Source organism: Gymnoscopelus microlampas, assembly GCF_963454915.1.
Source record: "Gymnoscopelus microlampas genome assembly, chromosome: 10".
Taxonomy (NCBI): Eukaryota; Metazoa; Chordata; class Actinopteri; order Myctophiformes; family Myctophidae; genus Gymnoscopelus; species Gymnoscopelus microlampas.
The window spans coordinates 29,685,088-29,707,692 of NC_139947.1; the positions used below are offsets into that span (position 1 = coordinate 29,685,088).

The window sequence follows — 22,605 nt, forward strand, 5'->3', positions numbered from 1 at the left end:
TGTGTGTGTGTGTGTGTGTGTGTCTGTGTGTGTGTGTGTGTGTGTGTGTGTGTGTGTGTGTGTGTGTGTGTGTGTGTGTGTGTGTGTGTGTGTGTGTGTGTGTGTGTGTGTGTGTGTGTGTGTGAGAGAGGGGTGAGAGAGAAAGGGGCAGAGAGAGAGAGTGTGCATGATGTGTGTCTATATTCTTGCATGTCGGGTGTGAGAGAAACAAGAAAGTTAAGATGGAATTTCCTCTTGGCTGCAAGGCGTTGTGACTCTGTCCCTTTCATCCTTCTTCTGCCTCTTCTCCTCTATCTCTCCCTTCCTTTCTCTCTCTCTCTTCTGTCTCTATCTTCCTGCACTGTCCCTCTCCCTCTGTCTTCTCTCATTTTCGTCCCCTCCCTCGCTCTCTCACCTCCCCTCATGTTGGGTCATACTGTCCCCCTCAGACAGACATAGCGGCAGGCACTCGACGTGCTGCGAGAGAGTGAGAGCAGACCAGAGAGACAGACAGACAGGAGAGAGGTGAAGGAAACACACACAGAGAGAGAGAGAGAGAGAGAGAGGGGGAGAGAGAGAGAGAGAGAGAGAGAGAGAAAGAAAGAGAGAGAGTGACAGAAACAGAGAGTACGGTTACAGAAAAGTGGGGAACAAGAAAGAGATTTGAAGAACGTAGAGTGTGAGACAGTTAGACAGAGCAGAGCAGAGACCTCTCTTATGAACAGTCACCCAGCAAGCTCAGGGTTTTCCTCACTCACTCAGCCATGAAATACTTTAAGGACAGAAGGCATGTCACTGAGGACCACCAGCCTCTTTGTATCAGCGGCCAATCTGTAGATTATTAATCTTGGATTATTTCACAAATCACCACTGTTGCAATGAATGGGGACTGCAACACACAGAAAGGAAGATGGTAATATGCTTTGTTTTAATCTATTCACTTTTCAATGTACTAAAATATCTTTCATAATGTAACATTTCTGAAATACTTTTTTGACAAGATTTGGATATTTTCTCTGTATAATATTTGAACCATGATGCTGTCCTATTTGAGAGTGTATGTTGAAGGACTGAATACATGATGGTTTAATAAATAAATACCAACTCCATAACCTCTGCTCTACTATGATACATTTAGTAAAATGAGATAACTGATTACTAACCCGTGTTACAGCAGGTTTAACTCTCAGAATTAGGTTGGGTTCATGTTTTATTTTACAGTTTAAGTAATCCTTGCCTGTGGAACATGAATTAATATAAGCTAATATAATTAATATATAAGCTACTATTACACCGTCATTTTTCATCTACTGTTACATGGTTCTCTAGGTGTGTTGTTGAGTGTCACTTAGGTTTTCATATCTGTGGCATCAAGTTCATGATATCCACCCATGTTTTAAGTGGGGTCCTTGTTTAATTCCAAATTTCTAGATCTATTGACAAATGAGTTATCATATTGTGTGACTTAAAATATGTCAGATACCTTCTAATGTTATTACAGGTGCAAATTCAAGATATGATACCATATGATATCATGCAATGTATTAGTTCACTTCATGCAAGGCCATGTTAGTGTGCTATGCCTTAGTTAAATTTACATAATAATGTACTTTCATTTTATTCCTTTTATAAAGTGTCCAAAATCATACTGTATTTTGGGATACTACAAACACAGTATAATATAACAATATAACATCCAAAGACCATGTTATTTAATATAACATAAAACAATACGATGGGATGATGTGTCCCTTTTGTAGACAGTCCTATAGTGACCATCCTTGTAGAAATAGTGCTGCAGACTCCATTATTTATTTATATTTACGTTATATTTATGAAACGAGAGAGTTTCATGTTGGAACAAACATTCTAGCATAGCTTCCATAGCAGCCTGCACCCCACAGGACCTGTTGTGACTTAAGGTGAGGCCCGGGTTTCAAGTTATTGGGTATTCTGACCCATTTCACAGTCACTGTATGATATCTCCCTACTGTGTCCCCACACACTAACACACTACTGCTTTAGCGTTAGAATTAGGGCCAAACCATATATCAGTCAAGCCGATATATTGGCCATTATTTCACTTTGTTTTATTTGATTTTCGTATCGGCAATTATGCAGCCGATGTGTCCTGATTATACCGTCCCTAATTTGGGCATGTCATTATAGGAAAATATTTTGAAAGGTTTAAAAGAAAAATAGCAGATCTACAAGCTTGCATTGTTAGGGCTTAGGTGGTTTAATAAAATAAAGTTCAGTTTTTTTGTTCAAGTTAAACGTTCTCAAATAGAAACTTTAATTCAATCTAATCTTTTCAAATTGATTAGGATTTGTAGCAGTTTTTGGTCAAATTATTGGTCAAAATATCTGTAATCCGTGGTCTAGGTCTCTCCGAGATGGGGATCAGCATTGTACCAAACATCTGCCACCAGTCTGGCTCTAGCGAGGACTGTATGATGTCTCCCTACTGTATCCCAACACGCTGGCATGATAGTCATTTAGAGTTAGAATGCATGTTACATGGAGGAAACTGTCTAAAATGTAAGTGTAATTTTCTGTGATACACCCAGTGAAGGCGAGGAATGGAATGGAATTTTGACCACATCGTCATGAAAATGCTCTCAAGTGTTGACAGTTGCATGGGATCGGAAATGGAATGTTGAGCACAACATTTTGTAACCCCTTATTCTGAGAATGTGTTGGCCATTGATAAAGCCAGACTGGAATTTCTCATGAGAAAACATCTGAATGAATCTATGTTCCCTGTGTTTTAACAGCTACTCAGTCCTAGCATGGGTGTGCCTTGTGGATAATATTGATTTTGTTGGGCTGCTGACTAAGGGGACATTATGTAAAGTTTTCAGAGTGCAACTGAATTTTAAAAAAGCCCGCCTAGCACACTTGTACATTTGATTTGGCAAGTACGGCTATATGTACTCTGCAGTGATTTTCCCGCCCGGCTTCCTGCATATTTGCCATGTCGTTGAAGCCAGAATCCATTAACCTTTACACCTGGTCTATTCCTGTTTTGAGTGTGACCTCAATGTTTGGGAGTTAGCTCCTGTGTTGACCAGGTTAAACAGAGGCTCTCTTCTCTTGCTGCAGAAAAGGCCGACTTGTACTCCTTTGGTGATTCAATGGAAATACACAACAGTCAGCTCAACAGCTCTGTTTACTAAACTACAAATCACCACTTGGCCTTTACCTAAGGAAGGACTGTTCCTGTACATTACGTGAGCTTGGATTTACCATGTTTCTTTTGCCTCCCTAAAGACAGGTTTTCAAATATTTAGTGCTGACTGAGTTTTTATTTTACAAACTATAATTTAGTTTAAAGCATAAATCATTAAATTGAGGTTTAGATGTTAAAATATGTGATTATTTAGGCTTACTAAAATAAGCTCCATCATGCTCAACCATATGCAACAACCTGTTTGCAGAACTATGTACGATCTATATATGGGCATGTTATGTTTGTGACACCCACCCATTGTCCACCGTCCGACCACCCACAAGGCAATTTTAAAATAAGATAAATAGAAATAAGTCATTTTGAACTAAAATGCCATGGTCAAGAGTAGTGTAATAATATAGTGGAAATACTAATGTGTGTTTGCCAGTGTATCTCAAAGGCTTGAGCTATAATAGTTGCAGCATATTTATTGTAATTTCTGAAATTTTACTTCATATATGACTTCAAGTGGTGTAACCTATGACATCAACTTGAATCAGTGGGCGACAGCATAGCTCAGTCTAGATGTCTGGAAGCTTAAAGTGTTTTCACCTGTTATTACTGTAGCTAAGTGATAATTTCTGGTTGTTTGTTATGAAATCTCCTGGTGTGAGTTACATTAAGCACAGCTGTGGGCTAATTACAGATGGGATGAGTAAGCTAGTGAAAGCTAATCCACACTTTGATATAATAACACTCCTCACCCAGTTGGTGCACACACACACACACGCACATTCATACATGCACAAATAAATCCACAGATACACAGTTACGACATGCGGTAACACATTCACACGTGCGCACACACACACGTCTGATTTATGCTCCATCAATGCTCGTTCCAAAACATTGCGGCTATTTTCAGTGCACAACACTGGTACGACGACATATAAATCAGGCTTTAACTTTCTCCCATAGTAGCGTGCTCATACACATGTTTAAACGCAGGGCTCCCTACGCAACTCCCCTGACGTGTTTTTAATGACATAAACACAGGCCCAGTGACTGCCTGATGACTACTTTGAAGCCACCTTCAAAACCTTCTGCTGATCAAGGCTATCATGATTAGAGTTTGCTTGCCACAAGGGCTGTTTCTCTGATCCCTGTGAAGCTACTAAATATACCGTTTGGCTGCCTCAGTGCCTGAGCGGTCATGTACAGTAGGCCTACTGAGCCTTGTGTTTATATCCGGCCCCAAGTGCAATTTGGCACAGGTCCATGGCGACCCAGGCGTCAACACGTGTGCACTGTGGTAGAGAAACGATTACCCTCAGTTAAACTAAGTGTTGTGTCTGTCACGTTGTGACTTTTGTCTATTGAACACTTTGATACTAGTTTAAAAGGAAGCAAAAATGTGAAATGTGAATGTTCAATTTTGCTGTATTATGGTCTGAAACATACAGGTTTCAAAGCAACCAATGCATTTTGTCTCAGGGGAATTGTGTTTCCCACTGAGCTGTTGTATAAGACTCTAACAATCCGTTTTATCTGTCAGGACAAAACATCCCCGGGGACTGATTCCAAAATGATTATTTTCCAGTTGAATTCTTTTCCTGTTTGACTCAAAGGGAAATTTCTGGCAAATGTTTCCTGGACTAGCAGCCCTGATTTCCTTTGACACCTCCTACAGTACAATTGTGATTATCTACTGTATACCAGTCCAATTAAATCACTCTTGGTTATTCTGACCAACTGTAGACTATAGTGGTTGTATCTATCGTATAATTCACTGAACATATTATGTACCTTAAACTTGAGAATGAATATTCAACACAAGATTACTTTTTCTTACCATGAAGGAATCTCACATGTTTTATCAGCATCTGAACATTTGTCACCAGGATTCTCCCTGAATGCAACAATGCAGGGTGTGTGCCATTCCAATACCTTATTGATTGTTCACTGAATGGTCACAGTGCTGTCTGCGTCAATAATCTACTTACTATACAATTAAATTATCCCTCAGATGACCAAATAACTGAGCTAACTTTGTCCTGCTCTCAGTATACCCTGGGTAGGCCTTGTGGTATGGGAACTACAGATTTAAATATGGGGTTGTTTTTGTGTTTTATTGAATGTATGTAGTGGTTATGACACGAACCCACGCCGCATCACCCCCACTGCTGACCTACGGTATGGGAACAAATCCCTGCTGTGCTGACCTATGCGAACAAATCCTTTTCTCCTTTGTGCCATATGCTCGCTCCTTAGCTGTCCTACTTTTTGTCCGAGTAAAGAAAATACAAAAAATCCTTTTCAACACACCATTACCAGAGTGACTGATTACACTTTTACAGTCAGTTTAACAAAATATTTACATTATCCCTCAATTTAATCAAACTGCTATTTTCTGTAGACGTCAAGGCATCATATGACATGACATAATATTATATTTTCTTTACTTAGCACCTTGTAAATAATGTATTTGTCTGTGATGTTCCAATATTTTATTATTTTTGTCTGCTGATGTGTCCCGCTCCTGTGATGCACCGGACCTGCCTGTTAACAGTTTGTAGCACGGTGCTACTCCCTTCCTTATCTTTTTTTGGGGAAATGTGAAATGTAGTTTATATTCCCGTTTGCGTTTAGAAAAGAGATAGTCTATACAGTGCCTATAAAATAGGCAGTGGTTCTCTACTGGCTGGTCTGAACCCAAAAGTGGGTTGAAAGATGTTGTGGTAAGGTCTCTAACAAAGACCTCTAATCTGGAATACTGTATTATTTAACATATTGGGTTCTATCTTTATATTTGATACTTAAAGGGTAAGACCACTTTGGTAGAGGTTTGGGTTGTGTAGTTTCCTTGCCATGATGTAACTCCAAAGGTGGACAAGAAATGAAAAATAATTGTTCCATTAATTAGAAATGTATAATTCAAAATATGCTCCTCATTGACTTACATTGTACACTGAAACAGCTCTCAAAGTCACTCTTTTAGCCCGTAAAACACAAACTAAGCGGATTCACACAATATAGAACATCACCAAACCCAGTACTGTTTATTTTTTTAATAAAAATGTCAACTTCCTGCTTATTTTACTATTTGAAGATCCGGATCCGGATCCGCCAATCCAGTCCGGGTTTTCTTTCTAATAAAAATAGCAAAATCAACAGGAAGTTAACATTTTTTTCAAAAAAAACAACAGTACTGGGTTTGATGATGTTCTATATTGTCTGAATCAACTTTGTTTACGTTCTTTTACATGCTAAAAGAGCGACTTTGAGAGCTGTTTTACTGTACAATGTAAGTCAATGAGGAGCATATTTTGAATGATCAATTTCTAATCAATGGAGCAATTTTTTTTAATTTCTTGTCCACCTTTGGAGTTACTTCATGGCGAGGTAACTACACAACCCAAACCTCTACCAAAGTGGTCTTGCCCTTTAACATAAAATGTTTTTCAGTACAACTTACTTAGCCTCTATCTGAACGTCACAGAAGTTCTACTAGTGTGAGATAAGAGAAAAATGGCCACTGTGTGAATGTGGCAAATTGGTCCTATGTTTGGGAACCACAACAGTCTGTGCATCAATACTGAAGATCACCATCATCAGGTCTGGCGTTGTTATGGTGATATTATATTTTGGTTTGCGTTTCCTCAGGACTGGTGGGCGATCTGAGCGATCTTTTTCAGCATCTCCTCTGACTGGAGCTGCTCTAGAGTCAGCAGAGACAGACCCAGCTGGTCCTCCTGTTTGAAAGGCTGAGCCATCTCTCGTAGGAAGTGTTTGGAGAGCTGGACAGTCTCGTCCACAGTGAGGTTCAGACTGCCATCACTGATGTGCTCCTGGATCCACCTGGGAAGTTTTCCCAGGAGTGTGTTGATAAGCATTCAACTTGGAGAGTAAATGTGCAGTTTCTGTAGCTGCAGATTGTATTATATTATTTATTATTTCCAGTTATTCCCAGTGTTTGAGCCTGATTCCAGGAATGGGCGATGCCTAGCCTATTTCTGTCTTCTAATGATATTAGACAGACAGAGACATTTAAACTGTCCTCGACTACCGCTGTGGGACATCCTATCTAGTAATGTGAGCATAGCCATTTATTTCAGTGGCTGAGTGAGAGAGATCCGTGTTTATGTAGAGCAGTGTGAATCCACAGCAACTGGATGCCAGCCTGGTTATTCCGGGTGCTAGGGAGATCTGCTTGTACAAGATACACATGCACTGAATACTATTAGGTGCTAGGGGGTTGCACAACTTCTGGTTTTCAGCCAATAGATCATTCCAAATACTCAGTACACGATGTGTGATGTACCTGTATGATGTACTAATTTTTAGCACAGAGATACATTAGAAATGAATTCCCTTGCCAGAGGGTCAATAGTTGAGTGACTGAGTCTATATTAGAAATGGGTCTTCTACTGTACTGTACATAGTACATACAGTACCATATCTTATGCAGCTGTTCCTAATGCAAGCTCTGCATGTTGCAGCGTGTGTGTGAGTGAGTGCATCTCATCAGATGCATGTGTGATGATTGTGCACGTTACGTAGTTGCCTTTTGCATGTGCGAATGAGTGCTGCAGATTATTGTAATTCACTCCAGGCTGTATTGAGTATTGCATTGTTTTATTGATGTGCCCTGCTGTTACTGTACTTGACCAACACAACTTCCCTCTGGGAAAATGAAGTCATCCTTTAACCTTTGGACCACTAAGCATTTGCGCCCTGCCAGTCAGCTTATTCAGTATTCAGAGCAGCCTGGGAGGTGTGCACGTGCAAGTGTGAGTGTGTGCGCACGTGCAAGTGTGAGTCTGTGGCTGTAGTGTACACACACACACACACACACACACACACACACACACACACACACACACACACCGTGCATTATGCTTATATTAATTAATGCAAGAAGGAAACATGCTAGCCAACCAGCAAATAAAGACACTTGTACATTTGATTTGGCAAGTACGGCTATATGTACTCTGCAGTGATTTTCCCGCCCGGCTTCCTGCATATTTGCCATGTCGTTGAAGCCAGAATCCATTAACCTTTACACCTGGTCTATTCCTGTTTTGAGTGTGACCTCAATGTTTGGGAGTTAGCTCCTGTGTTGACCAGGTTAAACAGAGGCTCTCTTCTCTTGCTGCAGAAAAGGCCGACTTGTACTCCTTTGGTGATTCAATGGAAATACACAACAGTCAGCTCAACAGCTCTGTTTACTAAACTACAAATCACCACTTGGCCTTTACCTAAGGAAGGACTGTTCCTGTACATTACGTGAGCTTGGATTTACCATGTTTCTTTTGCCTCCCTAAAGACAGGTTTTCAAATATTTAGTGCTGACTGAGTTTTTATTTTACAAACTATAATTTAGTTTAAAGCATAAATCATTAAATTGAGGTTTAGATGTTAAAATATGTGATTATTTAGGCTTACTAAAATAAGCTCCATCATGCTCAACCATATGCAACAACCTGTTTGCAGAACTATGTACGATCTATATATGGGCATGTTATGTTTGTGACACCCACCCATTGTCCACCGTCCGACCACCCACAAGGCAATTTTAAAATAAGATAAATAGAAATAAGTCATTTTGAACTAAAATGCCATGGTCAAGAGTAGTGTAATAATATAGTGGAAATACTAATGTGTGTTTGCCAGTGTATCTCAAAGGCTTGAGCTATAATAGTTGCAGCATATTTATTGTAATTTCTGAAATTTTACTTCATATATGACTTCAAGTGGTGTAACCTATGACATCAACTTGAATCAGTGGGCGACAGCATAGCTCAGTCTAGATGTCTGGAAGCTTAAAGTGTTTTCACCTGTTATTACTGTAGCTAAGTGATAATTTCTGGTTGTTTGTTATGAAATCTCCTGGTGTGAGTTACATTAAGCACAGCTGTGGGCTAATTACAGATGGGATGAGTAAGCTAGTGAAAGCTAATCCACACTTTGATATAATAACACTCCTCACCCAGTTGGTGCACACACACACACACGCACATTCATACATGCACAAATAAATCCACAGATACACAGTTACGACATGCGGTAACACATTCACACGTGCGCACACACACACGTCTGATTTATGCTCCATCAATGCTCGTTCCAAAACATTGCGGCTATTTTCAGTGCACAACACTGGTACGACGACATATAAATCAGGCTTTAACTTTCTCCCATAGTAGCGTGCTCATACACATGTTTAAACGCAGGGCTCCCTACGCAACTCCCCTGACGTGTTTTTAATGACATAAACACAGGCCCAGTGACTGCCTGATGACTACTTTGAAGCCACCTTCAAAACCTTCTGCTGATCAAGGCTATCATGATTAGAGTTTGCTTGCCACAAGGGCTGTTTCTCTGATCCCTGTGAAGCTACTAAATATACCGTTTGGCTGCCTCAGTGCCTGAGCGGTCATGTACAGTAGGCCTACTGAGCCTTGTGTTTATATCCGGCCCCAAGTGCAATTTGGCACAGGTCCATGGCGACCCAGGCGTCAACACGTGTGCACTGTGGTAGAGAAACGATTACCCTCAGTTAAACTAAGTGTTGTGTCTGTCACGTTGTGACTTTTGTCTATTGAACACTTTGATACTAGTTTAAAAGGAAGCAAAAATGTGAAATGTGAATGTTCAATTTTGCTGTATTATGGTCTGAAACATACAGGTTTCAAAGCAACCAATGCATTTTGTCTCAGGGGAATTGTGTTTCCCACTGAGCTGTTGTATAAGACTCTAACAATCCGTTTTATCTGTCAGGACAAAACATCCCCGGGGACTGATTCCAAAATGATTATTTTCCAGTTGAATTCTTTTCCTGTTTGACTCAAAGGGAAATTTCTGGCAAATGTTTCCTGGACTAGCAGCCCTGATTTCCTTTGACACCTCCTACAGTACAATTGTGATTATCTACTGTATACCAGTCCAATTAAATCACTCTTGGTTATTCTGACCAACTGTAGACTATAGTGGTTGTATCTATCGTATAATTCACTGAACATATTATGTACCTTAAACTTGAGAATGAATATTCAACACAAGATTACTTTTTCTTACCATGAAGGAATCTCACATGTTTTATCAGCATCTGAACATTTGTCACCAGGATTCTCCCTGAATGCAACAATGCAGGGTGTGTGCCATTCCAATACCTTATTGATTGTTCACTGAATGGTCACAGTGCTGTCTGCGTCAATAATCTACTTACTATACAATTAAATTATCCCTCAGATGACCAAATAACTGAGCTAACTTTGTCCTGCTCTCAGTATACCCTGGGTAGGCCTTGTGGTATGGGAACTACAGATTTAAATATGGGGTTGTTTTTGTGTTTTATTGAATGTATGTAGTGGTTATGACACGAACCCACGCCGCATCACCCCCACTGCTGACCTACGGTATGGGAACAAATCCCTGCTGTGCTGACCTATGCGAACAAATCCTTTTCTCCTTTGTGCCATATGCTCGCTCCTTAGCTGTCCTACTTTTTGTCCGAGTAAAGAAAATACAAAAAATCCTTTTCAACACACCATTACCAGAGTGACTGATTACACTTTTACAGTCAGTTTAACAAAATATTTACATTATCCCTCAATTTAATCAAACTGCTATTTTCTGTAGACGTCAAGGCATCATATGACATGACATAATATTATATTTTCTTTACTTAGCACCTTGTAAATAATGTATTTGTCTGTGATGTTCCAATATTTTATTATTTTTGTCTGCTGATGTGTCCCGCTCCTGTGATGCACCGGACCTGCCTGTTAACAGTTTGTAGCACGGTGCTACTCCCTTCCTTATCTTTTTTTGGGGAAATGTGAAATGTAGTTTATATTCCCGTTTGCGTTTAGAAAAGAGATAGTCTATACAGTGCCTATAAAATAGGCAGTGGTTCTCTACTGGCTGGTCTGAACCCAAAAGTGGGTTGAAAGATGTTGTGGTAAGGTCTCTAACAAAGACCTCTAATCTGGAATACTGTATTATTTAACATATTGGGTTCTATCTTTATATTTGATACTTAAAGGGTAAGACCACTTTGGTAGAGGTTTGGGTTGTGTAGTTTCCTTGCCATGATGTAACTCCAAAGGTGGACAAGAAATGAAAAATAATTGTTCCATTAATTAGAAATGTATAATTCAAAATATGCTCCTCATTGACTTACATTGTACACTGAAACAGCTCTCAAAGTCACTCTTTTAGCCCGTAAAACACAAACTAAGCGGATTCACACAATATAGAACATCACCAAACCCAGTACTGTTTATTTTTTTAATAAAAATGTCAACTTCCTGCTTATTTTACTATTTGAAGATCCGGATCCGGATCCGCCAATCCAGTCCGGGTTTTCTTTCTAATAAAAATAGCAAAATCAACAGGAAGTTAACATTTTTTTCAAAAAAAACAACAGTACTGGGTTTGATGATGTTCTATATTGTCTGAATCAACTTTGTTTACGTTCTTTTACATGCTAAAAGAGCGACTTTGAGAGCTGTTTTACTGTACAATGTAAGTCAATGAGGAGCATATTTTGAATGATCAATTTCTAATCAATGGAGCAATTTTTTTTAATTTCTTGTCCACCTTTGGAGTTACTTCATGGCGAGGTAACTACACAACCCAAACCTCTACCAAAGTGGTCTTGCCCTTTAACATAAAATGTTTTTCAGTACAACTTACTTAGCCTCTATCTGAACGTCACAGAAGTTCTACTAGTGTGAGATAAGAGAAAAATGGCCACTGTGTGAATGTGGCAAATTGGTCCTATGTTTGGGAACCACAACAGTCTGTGCATCAATACTGAAGATCACCATCATCAGGTCTGGCGTTGTTATGGTGATATTATATTTTGGTTTGCGTTTCCTCAGGACTGGTGGGCGATCTGAGCGATCTTTTTCAGCATCTCCTCTGACTGGAGCTGCTCTAGAGTCAGCAGAGACAGACCCAGCTGGTCCTCCTGTTTGAAAGGCTGAGCCATCTCTCGTAGGAAGTGTTTGGAGAGCTGGACAGTCTCGTCCACAGTGAGGTTCAGACTGCCATCACTGATGTGCTCCTGGATCCACCTGGGAAGTTTTCCGCGCTTGTCAGCCCTGGCGTAGCGCTTGTCAGCAAAGATCATGAGTCCGTAATCAGTCTTTCCCCTAATAACTCGGCCCACACACTGAGCGGCGTGGCGCATGGCGTCAAAGGTCAGGAAGTCATTCTCTCTGATCTGGAACTGGTCCCTGAGGTACTCCAGACGAGCCTTGAGAATACGGCTCTGTGTGTAAACGTACGGCACTCCAAACATGATCACAGCTCGACCAAAGTGATGCACAAAGTCTATTCCTTCAGACACTTTCCCTCGGGCCACAGACAAAAGGATGGCTCCTCTACCATTCTGACATGCCTCCTGGTATAACTCCAGGGCCATGCTAGTTTCTGCAGCATCTGGAGTCTCAATGAAGATCAGCTTGTTCCTCTGGACATTCTCCAGGATACCCTGTTCATACCAGGATGCCACAATATTCTCCATGTAAACATAGCTAGTGAAAAATGCCACAATGCCATCAGGAACGACGGCCGACATCTCCAGGAGCAGGTTACCATAGTTGCGGATCACCGCAAAGTCTTCCCTGGTCTCAAACTTAGAGCTCAAGGCCACTTGGTCATTTCCCCTGCCCACAATCAGAGGACAGAGACATGTCCGTGCTAGGGTCATGGTGAAAGACGCAATGGTGACAGGTCGGAAGTCAAGTATTTTGGGATAAATGTCCAGAGGAGAGAGAGTTCCAGAAGTGATGACAACAGACTGGAATCGTTCAAAGACAGGCTTGATGGCGATGGAGGGGTCCATACAGCTGAAGTGCAGTACAGGGTTAGCAATGGTAGGAGTTCTGTCCTCAGAGGGCTCAATGATAATGGTGAAACCTTTGCTGTAGGTGCTGACCAGGGTAGCAAAGTTAGAGATGAGAGTAATAGGAGAGAAATCCGCAATATCAGCAATCTCCAGGGTCCGCAGTAAAGACCGCAACCTCTCTGCACAGAACCTGAGAGGTTTGCGGTCGATGCAGACCTTTTCAAAGATGTCTTTGAGGAACTGGGGGGTGCTCTCTTGGACCACATGGTGGACCCTCAGACGGGATTTCAGGTACTCCAGAAACCGCTTCAGGAAACCTACGAAGTGCTCCGCTGTACGGATACTGCCAGGAATCGCCTCTTGGAGGATTTCATTTGGCAGCACTGGGTTTGACATGTAGATGTCTGTTTCCCTGGCAATGTTGGCTTCCTTCAGGCCCTCCACCATCCGCCTATACTCCTCCTTCAGTTTGGCTGAATCCGTCTCTTTTATCTTGTGTATGGTATTCTGGAGTGTCTCCACATTGGTCTGACAGCGGTCCAGTGTTCGTCTTGTGATGTTCACACTCATGGAGTCAATACACACATTGTCTATGTTGTGAGCCTCATCAAACACCACTACTGATTTCTTGGCCAGCTCTTTGGACACCAGGTCTGCAATTTTTGGGTCCAGGAGGTAGTGGTAGCTGTATACTACAATGTTGGCATGCAGAAGCGCATGGCGTGCCATGAAGTAAGGACACCAGCCTTTCTTCCTGCCATAGTCCTTCAGATCATCAAGGTTATAGATGCCAGCAGGGAGGGGCACCTGTCGTCCGACTGCTTCAAAAGACTCATAGAACTGGCATACAGGCTTGCTGGGGTCGCTGTGGTGTTGTGCACGAATGTATGATGCTGTCAGACTGTGGCACTTCCCATCTACCTCCTTCCCATAGCGCAGAGAACACACCTCAGGGTGAATACAGAGGTTCTTCCTAGAGGAGAGAGCTAGTGCCAGAAAGTTGACCTGTCCAGCCGCTTTAGAATAATACTCCATCAGCTTCCTCAGCTCCTCCACTACTTTCTCAATCTCAGGAACTGTTCTTGAACAGTAGATGAGCTTTGTCACCTCCAGAGGATAGGCCTTCTGGTAAGCAACAATCAGAGACAACAGAGATATCGTCTTTCCTGTTCCTGAAGGCATCTCCAGAACCCCATGTCCCTTAGCATCCAGTGTCCTCTTCAGCTCCAGCATGTAGGAATATTGCTCTGGATAGATGTAGTCATATGGAAAATACACCAGGAGGCCCTCGATGTTCAGCTTCATCTTGAATTACACTACTCGCTTGAAGACGTCTGCGTCTCTACTCCCTTCCTTATCATCATTCTGACATCATAGACTGGCCTGGACTCCATATTTGGGCATGCGTCACACTGAACTCCATATATGGGCATGAAGGGATACAGGCAGACAGATACAGAAATCTCCAAACATGGGCATAAAAGGGACACAGACAGACGGGTACAGACCTGTGCCAGGCTTAGGCTGATTCTACAATGCCTTCTAAAGCGGTAGTTCTCACACTTTCTGATTTGTCTGAGTATCGCCGATGGATCTGATCTAACCCGGAGATTCCTTTGCCTTTTATGTCGTTGGCTACGGTGCTGGTGTCATCACGGTGATGTCGCTGTGAGTCAGTCATATCCATATATGGGGATGTCGGGATGGAATAAGTCAGTTATCTCCATATACTGTATGGGTTTCCAGGCATCCTGAACATGGTCTAACTCGCGGTGGTATCCATTTATGACTAATGCTAGTATGCTCTGAAACATTCTTTACATCTGCTATTTCTGAATAGCCAACACTTTCTTTTATTCTTTTCTTTTATTATTTCCAACACTAAAATCTAAAATGGATGCTGTCCCGGTTTTAATGGGTTTTTAAGGGAGGCCGGCCGGCATGACGTCACGCTCATGTCACCATGACTCAGCCATAACCATATAAGGAATTTCCAATGCAGCTACACATTTGGAGTGTGTTGATAAGCATTCAACTTGGAGAGTAAATGTGCAGTTTCTGTAGCTGCAGATTGTATTATATTATTTATTATTTCCAGTTATTCCCAGTGTTTGAGCCTGATTCCAGGAATGGGCGATGCCTAGCCTATTTCTGTCTTCTAATGATATTAGACAGACAGAGACATTTAAACTGTCCTCGACTACCGCTGTGGGACATCCTATCTAGTAATGTGAGCATAGCCATTTATTTCAGTGGCTGAGTGAGAGAGATCCGTGTTTATGTAGAGCAGTGTGAATCCACAGCAACTGGATGCCAGCCTGGTTATTCCGGGTGCTAGGGAGATCTGCTTGTACAAGATACACATGCACTGAATACTATTAGGTGCTAGGGGGTTGCACAACTTCTGGTTTTCAGCCAATAGATCATTCCAAATACTCAGTACACGATGTGTGATGTACCTGTATGATGTACTAATTTTTAGCACAGAGATACATTAGAAATGAATTCCCTTGCCAGAGGGTCAATAGTTGAGTGACTGAGTCTATATTAGAAATGGGTCTTCTACTGTACTGTACATAGTACATACAGTACCATATCTTATGCAGCTGTTCCTAATGCAAGCTCTGCATGTTGCAGCGTGTGTGTGAGTGAGTGCATCTCATCAGATGCATGTGTGATGATTGTGCACGTTACGTAGTTGCCTTTTGCATGTGCGAATGAGTGCTGCAGATTATTGTAATTCACTCCAGGCTGTATTGAGTATTGCATTGTTTTATTGATGTGCCCTGCTGTTACTGTACTTGACCAACACAACTTCCCTCTGGGAAAATGAAGTCATCCTTTAACCTTTGGACCACTAAGCATTTGCGCCCTGCCAGTCAGCTTATTCAGTATTCAGAGCAGCCTGGGAGGTGTGCACGTGCAAGTGTGAGTGTGTGCGCACGTGCAAGTGTGAGTCTGTGGCTGTAGTGTACACACACACACACACACACACACACACACACACACACACACACACACACACCGTGCATTATGCTTATATTAATTAATGCAAGAAGGAAACATGCTAGCCAACCAGCAAATAAAGACACAGGCTAATACTAATTTGCGTATGCTCACATAAACACGGATGAGCAATTGCTCATAACCTTGCATAGTCATACTGACTCATGCGGCTCACCATGTCAGTGCCCTTTCTGTTTCTGCTTTGAATCTCACTGTCATTATGCGAGCATTATAAGGCCTCAGCTAGCTTTGCCTTCCAGCCCTTGTGTGTTTGTTCGTTTAGAAATGTATCAGTACTGCCAGGACACCCATCTTAAGGAGACTTTTCAGTGTGTTCAGGTCACAGGCCATTAAAATTCTTGGGATTTCCGAGGTTCTATTGCCCCTCCAACACACACACACACACACACACACACACACACACACACACACACACACACACACACACACACACACACACACACACACACACACACACACACACACACACACACACACACACACACACACACACACACACACAGCCAGCCTTTTACTGACACTATTTTTGTCTTGATGTAACAAGTGTTAGGTGTTTTACAGTCATCATCTTCATCCATATTGTCCTCTGTGTCCTCCTCTCCCTACTAGTCATCCCATTGCAATGTTTCAGTGAGGTGTGGACTGGAAAACTGTTTGGAAAATGATGTAATGTGGGATTTGACCTGACTGGAGAGTCTAATGTTTCAAGGGTTGGTCATAAGGCTGAACAATGGAACATCCCAAATTAACAGAAATACTGTTTTGTTTTGTTTTGTTTACATTCAAAATCTTACTCACTTACTCTCTCTAACTTATTCGTTGTAGTAAAAATCATAAATCTAATAAATGTCAATATTTTTACGCATGGCATGCCTTATACACACTTTGATTGACAGGTTACAGGTAAACTACCCGTTTCCAAATTGTCTTGTCTACTGTCATACCTGAACCTCATGCTTAATGGTAATTTAGGTGGACCCAGTTTGCTCAGTATAGTGCCACATTGGCCAAAAGATCCATTGTTCACCTTTATAGGGTGACAATTTCGATCTGAGATGTAGCTTGAGAGTAAAAGAAAGAATACAGAGACAGACAGATGAATGTGACACAGAAAGACAGATAAAGTAAGAAGTCCACTTTTATGTAAAATAATCTGAAATATAGTTTGAGAGAGAGAAATTAGAATATAAAGACATACACAGAGATACGATACAGGAACAGTATACAACGGTAAAGATAATTCAGAGCCCACTTTTTATGAAGACAGATCCGGATCTTGTGAATTAAGCAAAAATAACATTCAGTATATATTAGCTTGAGAGAAAATGAGAATTCAGTCAGACAAAGATGGACATCCAGAGTTTGCGCAAGAATAGTAAACTTTTTTTTATGCAGAATAAACCTTGACATCGTTCCAAAGACTAAGAGGACTGCATTCCTCCCCCTGACAGGTGCAGAACAAACAGATGAAAAACAGACAGCAGTGTTTGAGCCAAAGGTAGTCTGAAGGGACCAAATTGATCACACCCAGATACACCCTTCTATTTTCTTATTCCCTTATATTCCTACACCGCTATCTAATGTACCTCCATCTGTATAGCTGTGACTAATTCAATTTCTCCATCTGGGTCATTAATTTTTGTGGGGGGAAACATCTAAGTTAACTCCTTAGAGTGTTGTGCCGTAAATTGATATGCAGCCATTATTTTCAGTGTTTTTCATTTGTCTAGATGCATCTAAAATATATTAGCATTAATCCTATCCAGGATTAAAGCTTTTACTTAACCCATTAATACCGGGAAAGCATCTGTCACTTTAAATTTAACCACTTTAACCATTATCTTCTACTTTGGCTCTTCAAAAATAGCAGATCTACAAGCTCATAGCTTGTAGGTCTGCTATTTTTGGTGGGAAATCATGAAAATGTGTGCAAATCTTTGAATATATTGTTTTTTCAAGCGAACATTTGTAACTCAAATCTTTGCTTCTGGGGATTCTACAAATGTCTTCTAAATGCTAAGAGTTTTTTTTTTAAACGTATGTGGCTATAATGGCTCTCAAACTTTTTCATGTCAAGGACCCCCAAAATGATATGTATTTGGTCGCAGACCCCCATCTAAAAGATATTTTGTTCCAGGGACCAGAAAAGATTTGAGTTAAAAATGTACATATCATTTATATTCAAAGATTTGCACACATGTTCAAGATTTTTCAAAGATGAGCTTGTATATCTGCTATTTTTGAATAGTCAAAGAAATCTAAAATGACACAGATGCGTTCCCGGATTGAATGAGTTAAGAAACATTTTTGTTTAGTCCTGTTATTTGTAACCGGTGCACTGACATCAATCCTTCTCATGAGTCATAACTCATAACACATAGCTGAGATGTAGCTGCCACATTCATACTATGACCCTGCATTCACTCTTCTTCTCCCATCCCACTGCCACAAATCTCCCCACGGTGCCTCAAACATGCAAGTACATATACGTTAACCCCTGGGTCTGCCAGCGTGGCCTTCGTTGGTCTAAATAAAGCAGGGCCTAAAAGTGGGTGGTGGGCCACGGGTTCGGGTCAAAGAGAATGTGAAACCATAAACCCTGATGAGGCCTAGGAGCTAGCCTTGAGACCAGACCAGGCACCACACCAAACTCTGTTTACTGGCGTGTCTTGCCGTCAGACTGACTGAACGTATGTTTAAAGAGGGAGATCAGAGTGTTAGTGTTTGGGTTTGTTTTGCTAATGTTCAGCTGGTGATGGGGTGGAGGAAGAGGGTTGTGTGCTGTGAGAGAGGGGTGGGGCTGAAGGGTTTTGATGTCAAGTCTCCAGTGTGTGCCACCAGGGTTTAAATAAACATAAAGACCAAAAAAGATTCACCCGACACGGCATCGACCACCTTTCACCTGTTGTTCCTAAACCACTCACTCTTCCTCCCTTGTTTCTCCAGAACCCAGATTCCGTGGAGGGATTGATCCAGAACATTCTGTCGGCCCTCTATCCGCCCTTTGAGGCCACCGCCCCTATAGTCCTCGGCCAACTTTTTCAGGTCATCGAGGGTCGTTACCAAGGTGACGCCCTCCGGTGCTTGTTGGACTTCCTGGTCCCAGCCAAGCACATTTTGGAGAGTGTGCAGCAAGCCGCATGTGTGAGTGGGGCGTCTTTGGGTTGTTGTGGACAAACACACATGCACAGATTTATATACATAGTGTACACACACACACACACACACACACACACACACACACACACACACACACACACACACACACACACACACACACACACACACACACACACACACCCTTAGATACATAGAATCTAAATGCTAAAGCATTTGCTGATTTATGTGAGTGATTCACAAGACAAGATCCAAATAAGCATGTACAGTAATTACAAATATTTCTTATTAAATCATATCCTCTTTACCACATTTCAGGCACAGTTCTCTGATGTGGTCTTCCTCTGTGAAGGCTGGCCACTGTGTCTGCGAGACCAAATTGTCATCCACCTTGCTCCAATCAACTCCCTCCTGCTGCGCCCTGGTGACTTCTTCCTCCAGGTGGTGCCGTTCTGCAGTCAATCAACTCGTATCGTGGTCTGCAGCCTGCTAGAAGAGGAGGGGCTTAGGGTGAAAGTGGTTGAGGAAACCCCCATTGCAGAGACTTGCTATCCTTGCATATTCACTTCTGATTGGTTGGAGGAGATCAATCGGGGCCGCCATGGAACTCCTCTCAGCCAGTGCCTGCTCGCCACAGAGCAGGGTGTGATAAGGTTACCATGGGAATGGGTGGCTGTTCCTGAGTTTGTGGAGGTGCCGCAGCGTGCCGAGACTATTATGGCCTCGGCCCGTCCTTCATCTCCACCTCGACCTCTTCCTCTGTCTCGTCCTTCTTTCTCTCCTGTGGCGGCTGCTGCTCAGGATTCTCCGACAAATCCTTCAATTCATCTTTCATTTGCAAAGGAATCCCCATCTAATCGTCCTCCTACAACCATCCTGTGTTCTCTGCCAACAGCCAAGCGGGAGTCAGCAACAGAGCGTAGTCCGCATCCCTGTGCATTCTCAGTGGAGACCAGGATATGTCCAGCAAAGCATGGCATCGCTGTGTCACTCTGCCTAGTGGAAAATAGCACTGCTGCTTCATCTAGACTGGTTAAAGTGAATGACACTGAGTCAAAACCGATTGGCTGGGTGTCTCCTAATACCTGGGACAGTCGCTGCCCTGGAACAGGTACAGCCAAAGGTAGCCAAAGTGTAGATTCAACTATAAGTATTAGGGAAAATACAAATAGATCTGCAGGCACAGATAAAAGCGAAAGTACACTTGGAAGTGTAGATTCAAAGCAAGACACAAACTTACTCGGTTCAAATACAAATCATTCAACAGACAAGATTTGCAAAATAAACATTGAAGAAGGGGAGTACATTGATATACTACAGGCAGCTATGCTTTTTGGTGGAGCTCGTGCACTGGCGCAACAAGCGCAACAGCAACAAAACCAAGCACCAATGTACCCACAGGCACCAACCCAAACACGAATACATCCACATGCACAAATGCAGTCACAAACGGTGACATGCACACAAGCACGGCCGCACTTGCTACAGCAAACTCCAACATATTCACAAACACAAATGCAGCCACCTACTAAAACACACACCCTCCCCCAATCAGGTCCCGCTATGTTATTTAAACATAATTTGCAAAGTGAAGCTGGACCCCGACCGGCCCTCGACCATTCCTATCAACAGGATCCCCACCATCACCTGCATTCCCACTCTCCTGCCAGCCACAGAGAATGTGTCCGCACCGTACAGTTCTCAGAGGCACCTTGTACCCCATGTATGACAAGGAGACAGGCCGGGAAGGTCTCCCGAGCTCAGGAGCTTAGGTGCAGATACAGAGAGTCCTATCAGGCTGCCATACAAAACCCTGTGGCCATAGAGAGGGAGAAAGAGTGGGGGAATACACTCTCCGTTTTGGACGAGGACGGGTATGATTTTAACTCATCGGGGGATGGGAGGCAGGTGCCACCAGAGATTGAGAGGAGAGGGTATCCATGGTATAATGCCCAGGGTGGGTGCTGCGATCCTGGGATTCAGAACCAGACAACTCCCCCTGCCTGTGATGTTGTCTGTAATGAGTCAGGGGAGAGGAACTCTGTACCATGTTGGACACCTGGATGTGAAAATCTTGCTGTTTGTATGGACTCAAATACATTGAGATGTGATGGAAAAACTGGCCTGACAGTTGAACCTCATCCCTGGCGTTTGGGTGAAAGGAAAACAGCACCATGCTGGGAATCCAGGGATGCTCACTCCTATAACAAACCTCCTGGTGTTGTGCATTATCAGGAAGTTGAGACAAAACATGAGACAAACGTAGGTTTTGGAGGAAATATTGACGCCACAACATCCCAAAGAGTTTTGTTAAGCTCAAATGCTCCCAAACGGATAGACATGAACTCTTTTAAGCCTTGTGTATTACCACCGAGTGCAAGCAGCCTTTCAGGGACAAATGCAAACATTGTTAAGCCTCATACAATATTGCCAAACAGATTGAATCCTACAGGGATGAATTCAAGCATTTGTAAAGTATTGGAAAATAACAGTGATTCTGCAGAAGTTCATGTCAACATTGCTAGGCCTCGTGTGGTGTTACAGAACAGACATGAAGCCACAGAAGTGGACAGAAGATGTTCATCTCTGTCCACCACAGTTGTGGACACCTCAGAGAAGTGTGAGGTGGTCGTGGTACGAGGTCAAAGTGTTCGAAAGATAGACAACACTGTCTCTAGTACAGAGGAGGTGCCCAGGCTACATGTGGTCAAATGTAAAAACACCACTGCCTTTGGGCTGGTGTCACCCAAGATCAACAGAAGGAAGATATTCAATAAAGGTATGGTTTTATGGAAGTTGTCGGTTTGTTGTATTGATTTTATTTATTTATTTGTATTATTTCATTGTAGCCATTGTGCACCTTTTTTCTCAGTTTATCCTCCTATTCAATACTCTGGCTGAGGCCATATGCTATTGGATTCTGTTGGGTTCTATTCTAGTCTGCTCTGCTCTGCTCTGCTCTGTTCATCTTTGTGTTGCTCCTTCAGTTTGTCTACCTCAAAGAAGTCAGCATTAATGGATCTTATCAATTGTGCCATTACATCCTACACTATATCCTGTTTCTCATGAAGGCAACCAGCCAGTAAAAGCTGTCAGTGGAAATGTACAACAGACAGAGAACCGGGAACAAACCCATCCACCTCCAACAACAGAGAACCAGACAACACCCCAACCTGAACCAATTCTACCCAGACCAGACTACCTGCCACTGGGATGCCAAGATATCGGAACCCACCCCCTCTACCTGGGAATAGCATGTCTCACAGGTTGGCAAATTTGGTTTGTTTAATAAGAAAACGTACCGATAAAGTTGACATGTATTAACAATAATCAAAACAGCAAAAAAAGGATGTCTGCACATATTTTATATTTTAACCGTGACCAAGCAGCTAATATAAGCGACACTATCAGTAGTAACAACTTATAAGGTGGTTGTGATAAGCATTAATAA

At 42.2% G+C, this 22,605-nt stretch overlaps 2 protein-coding genes across 3 annotated transcripts in view; one reads left to right on the plus strand and one right to left on the minus strand.

Moving 5' to 3' along the window:
• Nucleotides 1-537: 537 nt before the first annotated feature.
• LOC311053940 (pleckstrin homology domain-containing family G member 4B-like) overlaps nt 538-22,605 on the plus strand; it is a 36,648-nt gene continuing 14,580 nt past the window's right edge. For both annotated transcript variants that reach the window (XM_084069747.1, XM_084069748.1), the window contains exons 1-4: nt 538-892; nt 18,984-19,181; nt 19,473-21,933; nt 22,226-22,420. In XM_084069747.1, coding sequence (XP_083925873.1) covers nt 890-892; nt 18,984-19,181; nt 19,473-21,933; nt 22,226-22,420 — 2,857 coding nt within the window. In that variant the 5' untranslated portion in view covers nt 538-889. The remainder of the gene's footprint in view (nt 893-18,983; nt 19,182-19,472; nt 21,934-22,225; nt 22,421-22,605) is intronic.
• Nucleotides 12,036-14,315, minus strand: LOC311053263 (general transcription and DNA repair factor IIH helicase subunit XPD-like; the record flags this gene model as incomplete). The annotated part of the gene is made up of 1 exon (XM_084068724.1): nt 12,036-14,315. The coding sequence occupies one exon, from the start codon at nt 14,313-14,315 to the stop codon at nt 12,036-12,038; it is 2,280 nt and encodes a 759-aa protein (XP_083924850.1).